At 56.0% G+C, this 15,153-nt stretch overlaps 2 protein-coding genes across 2 annotated transcripts in view; one reads left to right on the top strand and one right to left on the bottom strand.

Moving 5' to 3' along the window:
• Nucleotides 1-9,608, bottom strand: part of CARD10 (caspase recruitment domain family, member 10) — a 26,322-nt gene extending 16,714 nt beyond the window's left edge. Inside the window, exons 1-3 of the mRNA XM_009881905.1 lie at nucleotides 9,476-9,608; nucleotides 8,382-8,549; nucleotides 7,763-7,936 (exon numbers count right to left, since the gene is read on the bottom strand). Coding sequence (XP_009880207.1) covers nucleotides 7,763-7,936; nucleotides 8,382-8,549; nucleotides 9,476-9,608 — 475 coding nt within the window. The remainder of the gene's footprint in view (nucleotides 1-7,762; nucleotides 7,937-8,381; nucleotides 8,550-9,475) is intronic.
• Nucleotides 9,609-9,679: 71 nt separating this feature from the next.
• LOC104283693 (POU domain, class 4, transcription factor 2-like) overlaps nucleotides 9,680-15,153 on the top strand; it is a 6,485-nt gene continuing 1,011 nt past the window's right edge. The window contains exons 1-2 of the mRNA XM_009881904.1: nucleotides 9,680-9,734; nucleotides 12,717-12,757. Of these exons, the coding sequence (XP_009880206.1) occupies nucleotides 9,680-9,734; nucleotides 12,717-12,757 (96 nt within the window). The remainder of the gene's footprint in view (nucleotides 9,735-12,716; nucleotides 12,758-15,153) is intronic.

Below are 15,153 nucleotides of genomic sequence, written 5' to 3'. Positions count from 1 at the left end.
CCCACCTCCGGCCTCTCCCGGTTTCGGAGACCCTCCGGCTGCTTCTCACCTGGGCGAGCCGGGGAAGGGTTTTTCTCTGCGTGTGTCCCGTCTCCCGCCCCCCTCCGTCCCCCTCCTAGCCCCGGGATGGAGCTGCTCTCCGGAAGGATGTGGCTCGCCAGCGACTTCTCTTCCGAAGCACACCCGGCTTCACCTCCCGACAGACCGGCGGGGGAAGGGGGTACCCCCGCTTGGCCTCCCCGGCCAGGCCCCTGCCCGGGCAAGGGGCAGGAGGAGTAGGGGGGCTGTCTCTCCTGGCAGGGCGCAGCCTCCTCAGCTCTGCCTGCAGAGAAGAGGTACATAAGGAGAAGCTTTTTTTTTGGTTCAAGGGCTCCAGAAATTGTGGCTTGGCCACCACAGGTGTAGGGCTGGTTCGGGGGTGGAGGTGGGGAAGTGTTCAAGCAAGGGGAGAAAATGCGGGTGGTGGAAAGAAGCCGCATCCAGGCTGAGAATAGGTCCCACAGGCTTAATTTTGGCCACCAGTCCTCAGTAGCGTCTGTAGGTGGAGCTGGGTGTGGAGGCACCCCCGCGGCAGCATGACTGAGCCATACCCCAGGGCATGCAGGGGCTTGCACCAGCCAGCCTGACCAAGCACTGAGTCCCCCGGGGCAGATGCCAGGAAGCCTTCCTCCTTCCCTGGTCCAAGAAGCCCCAGCAATCCCAGAATTGGATCTGTCTGTCCACACAGCATCCCAAAGAGCCGGGATAGGGTAACCTCCACCCAGTTGCCCAAATCTGTGCATACCACTGGGACTAGGAGGTGTCTGGGAGAGATGGAATTGGGCACCATGGTTTGGTCTCAACATGTGCCTCTCCCTCCAAGGCTAAGGTGCTTTTGATTAACAGCTCCATTTCACTCTCATTTCTTGACTCTTAACTGAGTCAAAACTCAGACCTCAGTAGCTGGGACAGACAGCGCAGGCTCTGTGCAAGAGATTCCCAATTCAATATCAAGCTCATAAGAAATGGGAGTTCACCTGATTCCCCCCAGCTTCAGGGTGAAACCACAGTGTAGCCCAAAGTAGTGCTGAGCGTCCCTCCAGGGGTCTGGACACAACATGAAGGAGGCGTACGGTGTCCCTGCCCCTGCCAGCACGTTGCCGAAAGGGAGATGTCCTCAGCATCCCACCGCTGCAGCTTCTATACCCCACCCTTGAGCTTGAGGTATGAACTGGGCCCCCTGCCCTAAAGGATTCCCACTGCACCCAGAATGAACCCAGAATTGGGACTGAATCTGTGTGATGCTCTGCGCATCACATAGATACATAGCCTTTTTGTTGCAAAATATACACAGGTATTGAGCAAGCACCAGGCACACGCGTGCATGCAGGGCTTTCGGCAAACACCGCCTCCTCTCTCATGGCATCCGTCCCAACAAGCACCGGTTGACACCCCGAGCGTATGAATTTGCTGCTGACTCACCCTCGCTGCATGGGGTCCCGACCGCTGCCTTCTCCTCCCTTGCAAGCCCAGTGCTGCACAGCTCCCGCCCAAAAGGTACGTGCTGACCCAGGACCACCAGCAGCAGGGCACAGCTCCGGTCTCCAGCCCCAGGCAGAGGCATCCAGTTGAGTGGTTAAAAGCAAGTACAAGCAAGGCTGCCTGCAGGGAACCCGTTCTGACTCAACCCATGTCAATTTTTGCCCGTTAGTCTTGAAAAAAAACCCAGGTCTCTCTCTCCAGTAAAAAGATTTCCTGAGCAGGATATTAAGTGGTGATAGAAGATAAGATCTTCACAGTCATGATAAAAGCCCCAAAACAAGGGTTGGCTTCTCTCAGTCACCCGGAGAGAGATGAACTCAAGGCTGATGTCAAGGAAACCTCTCCCTCCACCCACCCTGACCCCATGGGCAGTGGCTGCAGAGCTTTGTGACTTAGAGTGCGCAGACATCAGATAGAGCAGGTCCCACATCAAGCACCATCAGTCACTCTCCTTCATGGAGGTTGTCTTCTGAGCTGAGCAGGTACCGCAGGAGCTGGCAGACCACCCCTGAAGGCTCCGAGCTGGGCGGATGATCCCAACAGATCAGACAGACAGCTCCTGGGACAAAGGAGATGATCTGTCCCTATTTTTTTGCCAGGGTATAGAGGCACAGAGGTGAAAAGCTTGCCCTTCGGAGGGAAGCTGTGGTTGTGCAAGACACCCCCAGTTCATCTGAGATGCATGGTCCCACCAGACTGCACATGCTCACAGCCAGGTATTATATTTCCAAAATAGGTTTACCAGTAGCAGCTGCTTTTATGCTGGCACAATTGGGTTCACACTAGGAATGACACTGTGGTGTTTGGGTGGGTTTTTTTTGTGTTGGGCTGTTGGCTTGGTTGGTCTTTTTTTTTTCAAATCCTGACCAAAATAGTCGCACTGGTAAAACTTTCCAAGCCACACCAGCTCGCACAGGAAATCTCTGACAGGCCAGCAGATGGTGAGCCACACGTTGTTTCCGTCAGCAGAGGAAGGTATTAGCACACATGGCCCACAGAACGTGACAGACAGCTGGAGCTTCTGCAGGACCTTGCGGTGTGGGTCCAACAAACGGCACTAAGAGGTCGACGGGATCACTGGGAGGCGAGGCGGGATCACTGGGAGGCGAGCGAGCCTGTGCTGTGGGGAGCAGGTCTCGGTATGCCACAGCACTGCATCATTTGCCATCTCCTGGAAACAGCTTTAGGAAGGTCTGAGGCATGGAAGGAATTCATTAAATTCCTGATCGTGTGGCTAAAACACCGTCAGGATAAAGCTCAAGCTGTTGTTATGGACGGTGAGCTTAAATGCTTTGTAAAATCTTGCCCTGTGTTTTGGGAAGCGTGGTATCTTTACAAACCTGCCCTGAAACCTCCTACCCACACAGTGTCCATAATGGGAGCTGGTCAGAATGTCTTCAATAATATATGTCTTGCTTGGTCCTTTTTTTTTTTTTCCAAATATGCTATTCTTCTTGCAGCTCAGTGATTTGCAAAGACCTACAGCTTCCAATGAAGTTTCAGGGGGGAGGTTTGCTAAGGCCCACGGTGGTCTCCCTAGTCAGGTTGAGGAAGAGAGTTTGAAATACACCCCCCACACACACCCCCCAATAAAAGCTTTCACTGTGCAAGAGCTGTCCCAACACGATTTGGTGTCGTGAAAAAACTCTCTGCAGTTTTTGTTCCTGTGTGGAACAAAAACAGATGCTGAAAACGCAAAAGAGGTTGTGAAACAGAATTATCGACTCCAGCCTGATCTAATTGGCTCACAGGCTGGTTCACACTGGATTAGTTAACACACACAGAAAAAAAAAAAAAAACCCAAAACTTTTATTTTACTAATGACACTCATCAAACTCAGTGTTTATATTAACAACCTTTGCAAGGACTTTGACAACCTGCTTATCTCCCCAATGCTTTCATAGCCAATGTAAGACTGCCCCAGCACGCTGACAGTGGTTTGTTCCCTTTACGGTAGTGGTGATGACTGCAGAAGGGGAGGAGGAACAAGGCCCCCCCCCAAGAAAAAAGGGACGAGTGGCCTTCATGGCAGGAAGGAAATGGCATGTATCTGTGTGTGGAGATAGCAAAACAAGCAAATATTTCCTTCAGCATTCCTCACAAACACACCCATCGCCTGGAGCTACAGGAGGCAAAAGTGTGTGGGAGCCTTTTGGTAAGGCATTGGCAACACATCTCCGTCCCCATTAGGGCATTGAGGTGTGCAGGGTGGCAAGGAAGACCTGAATTAGAGCAGGCTGACGGGTTCAAGTCACCGGGATAGGCTTCCTCGCTCCAAAGCTGCCTGTGGCAAAGGGGCTCCACCTCAACAGGGCTGACCCTGAAAATCTCCTCCTGCTTGGTTCCCACCTCAGCCTTGCTCACAGTTGCCTTATTCTTAAAGCATTATCCCCTTGGAATCGGTCCCAGCTTTTTTTTTCTTCTCTCTCCAGAAAATGCACCAACTGAGGGTCCATCTCACTGCTCATTGTGAATCCAATTTGGTTGGCTGCTTCTGCATCAGACTTTGCAAAGGGACTATTAAAGTCTGCCCTTCGCTGCGTAAGAAGGGTCCAAACACTGACCATACAGATGTCACAGTGAATTCAGGGGTGCAGTATCTGCTCTCCCCAGGTATGACCCACTCTGTCTAGAAACTGGGAGTGAATTGAGCTCTCCAACAAAGGATCCACCTTTGGTTTTTAGGGGTGTGTGTGCAAACAGAATTTGACCCTAAGGGAGGAGAACCACATGGACTGAAGATGTACACACAAAAAGGGGGTAGATCACACTTGCTTCGGGCAGAGAAGAAATGACCGTCCAAGATGCAAGGCGATGGGGAAGGGAGCCCAGAGAAGGAACAAACCCAACTGCATTTTAATTGCGGCAGGCAAAAGCTCACCAAACCCACCTGCTTTTCCTTAGTGCTTTCCTTGCACGCTGAGGCTGTAGCCACCAGAGGTCAATGTGACCACGTCAACCTCAGCCAGCTGCTGCTGGGTGCTGCAGAACCCCTTTGAAACTCTAGGATGACAGAAATATGAAGTAGATAGCATTTTCCACCTCTTAGGACATAACCTTGGAGTAGATCTGCATGTAATGCAACATTCAAAGCATTAATCACAATGCGACCTCAGCGCTATCTTGGAAAAAAGGGCTTGAGAATGACAACGTCCCCAGTTAGCATCCTGCAATCACTGTGAATTGAGTCCCTGCTACTTGCCCATGGTCCTACAGGACCTCACAAGTTCTCCAGTCACTCCGGGAATGTCTCATACTGCTGGTTTCAGTGTCACTCAGGTGTTTTCATCAGTCCCAAACCTGCCCTGTTAGCAACAGGTGGAAATGGGCTATCTGTCCTCCCCTGAGTCCCACTTCTGCTCCCTGGGGTGTAAGGTCTGTCACGGTGAATGAGGCCTGCCACACATCCAGGCTGGCTGAATAAAATGAGTAGCTGACCTGCAGCCAGAGGAAAGCAAATGGGTTAAATGAGCAGGGTCATCAATCTGGATTAGAAGTCAGACAGGGAAGATGGCACTGTGCAGAACAGAAATCAATATGTCTAGATAGCTCTGGAGCATCCAGCTATTCCTCTGTACTCCCACATGTACCAGTTACCTTCTCCTCTCCATCCCACCTATGTCCTCACCTAGACCTCCTCAAACAGTCACAGAGACTCCATTTCCATCCTAGCCTCCCAAACCCTTTATCATTTATGTGGACGCCCACCTAATCAGAGCAATCAAAACACTCCTATTCCCGCTCCAGCAGAGTCCCAGCCTCATCTCCAGTCTTGTGGGATGTCAGCTTTCCCTAAACGAGAGATGCCTTCTTCTCTAAGAAGACTACACTGGACTACAGGATCATCAGTGGTCCTCTGCCCAAAGCTAGCCAGCTGCCCAGGCCAAGCATGTTTCCACCATCTCATGAGCTCTAGCTTAGGATGTGAGCAAAGACAGACCAGAAGGCAGCTGAAGTCGAAGACACCAAGACAGTGAGAATCACCAGCACCAGTTCAGATGCCATCATATAGATGAGCAAGCTGACTGTGAGCAGTTTGAATTCAGAAAAATAAATTGCCACCAAGAGATTAGCTACTTAGCTGGGAGCTCTCTCTGCCCACTTCAGAAATGCCCTGGTCCTTCAGGCAGCTTTGACAGGAGGGAAGAAAGGAGCTTAGATGGAAAACACCACTTCCATCTTTCCCTTCCTCCTCCCTGAGATGATCAAAGTCCCATATGGCTCCTCTCCTGAGCTGGTACACAAGCATGTCCCAGGTTCTCTGGCAGCCAGAGTCCCTACGCATCAATGTCAGGCTGAGACTGGCCAGATGCTGATGGAGGAGGAGCAGGAAGGGGTGATACCATCCCATAACACCCATGACACTGAACATGTGCTGTATCAGGGAAAGGGACAGGGTTTATGTGTTGGGGAAGGAAGATGCTGCCCACCAGCAAATTTGCCCCATAAAGCAACAGACAACATAAATTAAGTCCCCCAAACCCCTCTTCTGCTACAACAGTTGGAGCTTTGAGGGAACAGGCTGGTAAGGTACATGGGAAGGCATGTTGACGTTTCAGCCTGCAACCCATGAAAGCTCCAGCAGCAACTGTCAGAGGACAGATTCTAGTTCACCTGTGCACCAGGCCTTGCAGTTCAGGGTTTGGGCAACAAACTCCAGACTGGTGGTTTTCTAGTCCCGGGAATACCTGACTGTCCTAGAGAGGGCAATGTAACTGCAAGACAGGGAGGCATGCTGAGACTTTACTGACTTTTCAGTTGGCTAAGACGAGGCCAGGACCTTTTCCCCATGGCTGGAGGGCAAACCCGTCCAGGACACAGACCAGGAAAAGAGCTGAGCTCATGCTAATGGAGGCAAAGTCTCTCTGGAGAGGCCAATGGACAGTGGAGTGCCACCAACACTTGTAACACTGCTCCAGAGCCATAGGGTGGCACCACCCCACCATCCAACCCCTTGGGGAAGGAGGTGGCTGGGGAAGTACCAGGGCAAAGCCCAAAAGCCTTGGGTCAGCATGGCCTTCTGCTGGAAGCCCTTGTGAAGGGAAGGATGTGGGGACCCAAGGGCTCTGCCTGTTCCTGCCACGCAGACCTGCCAGGGCTCCTCACTCCTGACTGCTGAGGCCCTTCCCAAGCCTTTCCACTCGGAAGGTGCTGGACTCACACCAACACATACCCACTCCTCTCCATCTCTGCCCTGATCTACGCTGGGCCCAGCTATTTTCATCCTACAGTTGATGGGAGATCACTGCTGCACTGAGCCAGGCCCAGGCTTACCTGCAGGACAGCAGAGGGGCCGTAACTCCCCTCTGCTCCTGTTAACGTTGCCGGGTGTGCTCCAGGGCATCTGTCAGAGGTGGGTCTGCTCAGAGCACCCCTCAACCCACGTTCAGCGTGGGACAAGGGCTACAAACCAAAGCTGAGACCTGACAAGCTTGGAACAGATGTGACCTCAGGCAGAGCAGGTTAGGTGCTGGAGGTGAAGGTGAGAGCACAACATCTCGGACCTCATTTCTTTCTCTGCATACCACCATGGCGACACCAGATGCCCTGCAGGATGTGACCCTAGATAACATGGGAGGTCTTGCAGCCCTTCTGCCTTCTGCCCAGGCTCTGTGCTGGAGCCACAGTGGCTGAGTGTGGTGTGATTTGTAACCTTCCCCTAAGCACTCCTCCATGCCTGCCCTTCCCAGAGCTCCCCATTCCTGTGTCCCAAAGCCAATACACCCAGCCACCTCCTTGGCTTGGCCCCAGTGGCCCGTTCCCCTTCAGACCATTCCACAGAGACCAGCATCAGCCAAAGGCAGAGAGACAACCATGGGAGGAATCAAAGCCTGGGGTGCAGCAGGAGCCATGCCTCACTTTCCAGGAAACCCACAGCAGCCTCTCCACTAGACCAGACCTTCGCAAGCCCCCGGAACGTAACCCCAGTCACCCCTGGGGGAGCTGGATGCCCGTTTTCCCTGGGGAAGGAGTTGTGCCCTGCCCCAGGGATGCATTCCCCAGGCTGAGAGCCGCAGACAGATGCTAGCTGGAGCCTGCCCAAAACCAACGAGCTTTCCAAGTCCTTTCCCTTTCTTGGGGGTCTGGTAGTCGCGTAAACAGGAAAAGCCTGGCCCTCTCCCCCCTCTTCCACAGCTCTGCCTCCCTCCCCTCCTCTCCGGCGCGCGCGCGCCAGCGTGATATGAGCCCCAGCATTGGGCTGCTTGGCCCCCACGGGAGGAGCTGCCGGCTGGCCCCTGACCTCCAGGCTCCGTGTTTCCTGTGGCAGCCGAGGAGGGAGACGAGGCCCCTTCTTCCAGACGCTGGGGCCGGGTGTAAAGGGGCCCCTGTGGGCCAGCCCGGGGCAGGGAGGAAAGGTCGTGGTGGTCCTTTGCCGGCAACGCGAGGTCCAAGGTGGCAAAGATGCCAGCTGCCCCTGGGAGAGGTGGGACATGGAGCCTCCAGCTGAAACGACAAGGCGAGGGCGGCTCTCCCGCCCCGGCCCTGCAGCCAGCTCTGCAAACCCTTCTTTATCTCCTGGCGCTTATTTTTAAAAGCTTTGTGGCCTTCCCTCCTAAAACCAAAGGCGGCCACACCAGGTCGGGGTGGCTGCCCAGGAGGGACCAGAGCTGGTGGCTGCAGAAGGCTGCAGCTCCTCCTCCAGCTCACACAGTCGCCCTTGCAGAGCCCAGCGCTGTTAACCCTTGGCCAGCTAAGGCCAGCTGCAGGAATAGGTGCCCATTTTAAGATTAAAAAGCTGGGGTTACTGTCTAGGAGGGTGTTACCCCTTTCCCCCAGGTCCCTCTAGGGAGGACTAAGCTAAGACAGGGCATCCTCTGCCCCTCTGCATGTCTCCCGTGGGTCATCGTGAGGAGTAGGACTGAGATCTTGGGAGGGGTGCAGGGAGAAGAACTGAGCCTTGCTGAAGGCGTTCGGCTTGAGAGGCAGATCCCCATCCCCAGGGTCGCAGTCCATGTTTGGGCTCTGCGCCAGCCCCAGCTTGTAAAAGCCCAGGACGCTGGCCAGATGTGATGCCCGTTCTTCACAGCCTGGCAAGAGATGCCGGATGCCTGGGGAGAGCGGGGAGGGGGGATGGCATCCCGGATGGAAACCTCTGGCATGCCTCTGCGCTGATCTCCACTCTGCCCTGGAATGCGCCCGCCAGCAGCATGTGGGAAAGTAGAGTCAGCAGAGACCTTGGATGTGTCAGCTCCCCGGCTGAGTAAACAAGAGGAGCCCTGGCAAGCGTTCAGCCCCAAGCATCTGAGACCTTGAAAAAAGGGGGCTGGAGACGGGGAGGTTCTTATGTCCCCTCTTTGCTCAACCCCTGCAAAATATCTCCTAATCTCTCCCCTACCTCAAGTGCTAATGCCACCTCCTCTCACCCCTACCACGTCTGGACAAGTGTGGGGAGAGACTATCCCTGAGGCATTTCCAGCACCCGGCTGTCAGATCTAACATCCCAGGAGGAAAAGCCCCCTGGGAGAGACACTCCAGAAAAGGAGGGTCTGGAGAAGAAAGAGGTGGGATAAAAGGATTTATCACTTTCTGCCTCCCCCACCACCACGCACACCCATCCATGCCCCTTGGCTGTCACCCAGGCAGCAGGGAGCACAGAACATGGAGAGAGCTTCCACCAGCAGTGCTGGCACAGGACAGAGACACACGCTATGGCTCCCAAATAAATACCTCCCCAGCAGCAGCTGGGGACATTCCCACCGGGCATGTCAGCTCCAGCCACCCTCCCTGCAGGTTTCACAGGCTGAAGGAGAGGCTGCAAAACAACAGGTTTCCCCAGTGCTGGTTGGAGACATGGTCCCACTGCTCTTCAGGTTGCCGACACTGCGTCCCTCATCTCCTCCATAAAGCGCACCCACGTGAGACAGCCCCTCATCCCTTCTCTGCCTGGGCACAGGAGCCTGGTTTGGGGTCTGGGGAAGAAGGATGGGCTGGAGAAGGACCGCCGGCATCCTACCGGCAGACCCCATCATCTCCTGGGGGGCGAGCTCCCGCGGCGGCGGCACTGGGAGGCTGTGCCCGCCTTCTGGCCACCGTCCCGCGTCCCCTATCGCTCCTCGGCAGGCGCGGACTCCCAGAGAATGAGCCATTGTTCCCCGGCCCCGCGGCCTCTTCCTGTCCCCGTAGGGCTTCGAGACAAACAAAAGCAGAGCCAGACGCCATGGGGAGGAGGCTGGGCCTGCTCCCCTCCTCCAGATCCCGCAGCAACCCCGCAGGCAGGCAGACAGACGGATGCCCGCCTTGGGGGAATGGGCAGGGACACCCCTATTTTTAGCTGCCTCTGCATCCCCACCCCCTTCCTTCCGTGGGCCAAAAATACATGGGCTGGATGGACAGGCAAAATCATTACGGTAAAAGAGTTGTCCAGGCCTTGTGTCCAACCATTCCCCTGGCTTTCACCTCTTCCCTTTGACCAGGACAGGTTCCTCACGCATGGTCTCCCTTTATCCCCATGGATGACTTATCTCCTCACCCCCATCCCTCGTTTCCTATATCCCCACATCTGTCCACACATCATACACTTCCTCATCCCCACATCCCGATCCACGTCTGCTCCATGGATGCATCCCCCATCCCTTGATGCTCCCCTCTCCCATGCCATGCCAACCCTGGGGACCTACTCCCTTCTTTTGAGACCCTCCAGCTCCTCCTTTCCCCACCTCCTCACGCAATTCATCTTCAAAAGGTTCTTTGCCCCCAGACTCCCCCAGTTTCCTGATCCTCACCCCCATCCTCCCTGCACCCTCCCTCCTTGCTGCATCCCTCCTACCCTCACCATCTCCCCCTTTCTCTCCTCACCCCAGCAACTTCCATCCCAGCTCCCTCCAGCCTGCACGGGCTTTAAACTCCTGCAGATGTGTTCCCCCTCCTTATCCTGCTGAGGGAATGTATTTAGGGGAGGGCAAACAGACCCCCAGATGCCCCTGCACACAGAGAGCTGCTTCTCCAAGCAGCAAGTTGATACCTGAGCTGCCACGGTCCCTCCTTCACCTCTATGAAAAGTCTACAAAAAGGAACGAGAGAATCAAGTGGTGTTTGGGGGGGTTTTCTGGGGAGACGTAATGCACATACATATATATATATATATTTACATCTCCTTTTCCAGTGCCCGGAATCACAGAGGTGTTTCCAGCCCACAGGCAGCTGTTCCTGGATTGCTTCTGGTTTATGCAACATCCTCTCTTCCCTCCCAGTCATGTCCCCAGCCCCCCTTTCCCTCTCCTCTGCGCCCGGGGCAATGTCAGAGGGAGAGCACAGATTGGGATCTGTCCCAGGGTCTGTTCCTTCATCATCCCTCCCACAACACCCCCCAACATGCCTACAACACCCCACATCCCCAGCCCTCAACCAGGATGAGCATATGAGGAGGAAGCCGGGGAGGGTGGGAGGAGGAAGAAGGATGAAAACATTTGGGATAGGAGGAGATGGGCAGAGGGAGGGAGGCAGCCCGCCAGCAAGCCTGGGAACTCATCCCTACCTCCTCCTGGGCTTTGGCAAACCCTGAGGCTTTGAGTTCCCAGCCCAGCTCCTGGGGGAAAAGCTCCCCCCCCTTCCTCCTTTGCAAACCCCACAAGCGGGACATGGTCAATCCCATTCCTTCGGCCTCCCACTGATCCAGGAAGGGGAGCTGGAGGAATCGGTGGGGAAAATTAGAAATGTGCTTTTTACAGAGGTCAACCCACCCTCTTCTAGTATGAGTGGGTCTAACCCAATGCTGCTGCCTGCCCGGCCGGTGCTCGCTGCAACCCACCCGTTTTCCTTCCCTGGTGCAGCACAATGATCCCAGGAACTGCACTGGTCTCTCAGCTCTCTCCCTGGTTATCACAGCGGCACAGAGTGCGGGACCCGCAGCATAGCCCCCAAAACGGGCTGAGTGTGGCCCAGCACATCCCTGCAGGCGCTGGCGGTAGAGAAACCATCCCAGTGAAGAAATTATGGGGCATGAGGGATCCGGTGCCTACAAAGCCAGCACCGGCATCCGACCAGGGATGCTCTGGGCAAATGCTGGGTGCCTCACACCTACCCCTCACCCTGGGGTGTTACCTCCTGCCACCACCCCAGCTTGCTCATCCTAAAACCGGCTCTGCCTCCAGCTCAGCCCCAGGGCAGTGAGATGCAGGCTGGAGGCAGCACTGAGGGCCACAGGCTGGGAGCCAGGACAAAAGACCCAGAGGCAGCAGGGTGATGGGGAGCTGGATGACGCAACGCTGGGATGAGTGGTGGGGCAGGGGGCCCTATGGACCCCCCTCCCTGTCATGGCAGGGGTCTGTCCCACACTCCACTGCCGGCAGTGATTCCCATACCCGTGTGGTATGTGCCCTTGTGGCCGCCGCGAGGAGAATGGAAACATCTGGAAGTCACCCGCAAATGAGCAGCGCTCCCAGTTAATGAGGAAATATGAGCCAGAGACCCTGGGCAGCAACAGGATATTTGCTTCTTGTGCGCCGAGCGAGGCAACCCCTTCCCACTGAGCCCCCCGCCTGCCCTCCTTCCCCAGGAAATTTCCAGGGATGGGGCTCTGGGAGCACTGCCCCATTCCTGGAAATTTCCTGGGGCAGGAGGGTGGGCGGGAAGGCAGTGAACAGAAACGGCAAGGAATAGAAACCCAGGGGTGACCACCACATCCCCAAACAGGGGTGCCCCCATCGCCCTCCCTCAGGTCCCCACAGGTGTCAGGGAAAGGGAGAGGTGGGTTTTTCTTCTCTGGAGGAGCGGCCTGCATCAGTCTCCTTCAGGCATCAGGGTCTGTGAGCAGCAGGAGCTGCAAAGCAAGGTGGGAGGAAGGACCAAGTACCTGGAGGTGTAGGGCTTCAGCTCCCTGCCCCCCCCCCCCCCCTCCATCCCTGTTGCATTCAGCTACCCATAAGACCTCGGCCCCATGCCAGAGGGATGAGCACTGCAAAGAAGTGGGGGACAATTTACACAGCCCCGTCTTTGATGTTATAGGAATCAAAGCAAATCCTCAGCCAGGAAGGCTGCGGGGCCACTTGTCTGCTCCCATGATAAGCCCAATGGCCGGTCTCTCTGTAATGGTGAGACTGGTACCACCGCCTGGGGCACAGGGTTACAGATGGGATGAAAGGTTGGGGTGACTGAAGGTAAATGAGGTAGCCAGGCGTCTGTGGTGATGGGGCTGGGAGGGGTCCAGGTATTAGCTCCTGCCCAGAGCACCCATGGGTGGTACAGTGGCTCTGCAGCACCGTCCAGCCCCACAGCCACCTCTCATTTATCAGCTGAGGTGGATAAACAGGCTGGGAGGCAGGATTGTATGGATTTGCTTTCCAGGCAGCTGTATGTGAAAGAAGAGGGTCTCAGGAGGGTGCAACCCCTGCTAGGGAACAGTCGGAGGAGCAGCACCACCTCTGCTCGTACCCAGGCAGCCAGAGGCTGAGTCCGGGAGCTGGCACATACACTGGAGGTCTCCAAAGAACTTCAGAGCCAGCCCCAGAAAGACAAAAGTCACAGCCCAGCTGGCATAGCCACAAGACCACAAAGTCTGCGGAGGGATGCTGAAGAAGGGGGGATTTCCAATGGCTTTTCTGGAAACGGAACCCATCCTGGCCCAGAGCACAGAGATGCTTGGAGCAGGGATGAGGAGGAGGAGGAGGAGGAGGTGGTGGAGAGGCAGCCGCCCCACGAGGAGCGGAGCGTGGCCCCTGTCCCATCTGGAAGAGATTTGTTCTGCATTCCCTGGTGGAGGCGGTTGCCGTCGCCCGGGCTCCCCTCCCCGCTGCAGCCCCTGCTGCAGGGCACAGGGATGGGGGTGAGGGGAGTGAGTGGGAGCCCTGGGCTGGGGGGTGGGGGTGGGGAGACGCCCTGTCAGGCCATGCAGAGGGAGGAGACCCAAAGAAAGGGTATTTTCCTTCCTCTCCCACAACCCCATTGGCTTCCTCTGAGCAGGACATGGGGGAAGAGGTGCCTACCATACCTCTGGCAAGCAGGGAGGATGCAAGTCACGATTTCTTCTCCTTTCCTCACTAGTGGCACAGCTCACCCCACCTCAGACCTGAGCTCCTGTCTTCCTCCAAGACACAGAGTCACTTAGAAGTACCACCAAAATGCACAGTCCATGTGCTCTTGATCCTTAATGGAGAAGACCTCCACAGAAGGCAGAAAACCCAACTATCCCATTTCACAGAGGAGAAGCCTGAGGCCGAGGGTGCCAAAATCCTACTGCTGCTTAGCAAACCTCTGAGCAATAAGGTGCTCCTTCTCAGGCAACCCAGCATGGGCCACCTGAGCCTAGTGAGAGCCAGGCTCCATTTTGACATCTCCTCTGCAGACATCTTGTCATCCCTTCAGCCAGGCCCTGCTTAACCCCAACAAGTCTCATCTCGCCTTCACCAGCAGAGACACCTCCCTTCTCCTCCACAGGGCCCTGAATAGGTGCTCACGCCTGGCCAAGTGCTCCCCAGCAGAGCCACCAAGTCTCACCTGGAGGTCATGAGAGTCACTGATGGCACTGGCGATGCAGTATCCACCAGCAGGTTGCCCCTCATCGGCACTGATAGGGTCTTCTGCCCTGTGACCATCAAGGGACAAAGCAACGAAGCGCGATACTAGAGGGATGCGGTGTCCCATATGTGGGCAGAAACCCTCCTCGGTGCCACAAAGGAGCACCTCCTTGAGCTTACCCAGTGCCATCCCCTCACCCTGGTCTGATGCTGTGCCGCTGATATGACGCTTGTCCTGACCCTATAATTCTTGTCCTGACCCCGTAACACCCATGGGGCCCATGCAGCCTTCGAGGAGGCTGTTACCCTGCTAACCCTCAGCCCAATGTTACCCATAGGTCCCGCATGACCGCCCACCCCCAGACCCCATTCCTGGTTGGCACTACTACATCACGGGCACTGGGGACTTCCATTCCAACGCGGGATGGGATGACTCTGTGTGATACGTGAGGGGGTCGCACACAGGGGGCAAACTCCTTTCCTTCGCCCCCTGGCCCGGCTTCCCTAACCAGGTTAGCCGGTGACCTGGGCTTCCCCCTTCCCCCAAATTCATTGAAGCAGGCGCCTGGGAGTAGGAGGCAGCCGATGCTGGAGGACGGGAAATGGCACTGGGGAAGCGGGGAGGAAGGCGGGGGGGGGGAAACAGCAAAGAAGTTCCTGAAGTTTTCTGTCCTGGATAGTTGGAATAAATCTCATTTTCTCTGGTCTCCTTGCCGAGGCGAGGATTGGCTCGGCGGGGCTCCAGCCCGCCCTCCTCCTTCCCACGTCCCCTCCCCGCCAGCTTCGCTCCCTCTCTCTCCCCGTGGCATCGGGGCGTCAGCCTGGGAGAGCGAGCCTTGGGGGGACAGCCGTGGGAAAAGGGGGCAGGGGGGGCATACCCTTCCCTTTTCTCCCTTCCCTGCTGCAGGACGCAGAGCTGGTAACCCTCGGAGCAAGTTACGGGGGCCCACGGGGAGCGTCTCCCAACTTTTCGACTGAAGGACGGGAAAAAAAAATAATATCCCTGGTTCGGAAGAGGTAAATCCTGAAAGTTTTGATTCCTCTGTGTGGAGAGCTGGGGAGGGAGAGGGGGTGGGTCGGGAGCAGAAGGAAAAGGGTGGAGAGGGTGGTAGGAGAGGGGAGAAGCGGGAGGGGTGGCAAGGCGATGGAGACAAGGAGGATGGTGAAAAAGAAAGGGAGA

Source organism: Charadrius vociferus, unplaced genomic scaffold (assembly GCF_000708025.1).
Source record: "Charadrius vociferus isolate BGI_N301 unplaced genomic scaffold, ASM70802v2 scaffold413, whole genome shotgun sequence".
NCBI classification, from domain to species: Eukaryota; Metazoa; Chordata; class Aves; order Charadriiformes; family Charadriidae; genus Charadrius; species Charadrius vociferus.
Note: the sequence above shows the minus strand (reverse complement) of the source record. Positions and strands in the feature narration are given on the sequence as shown.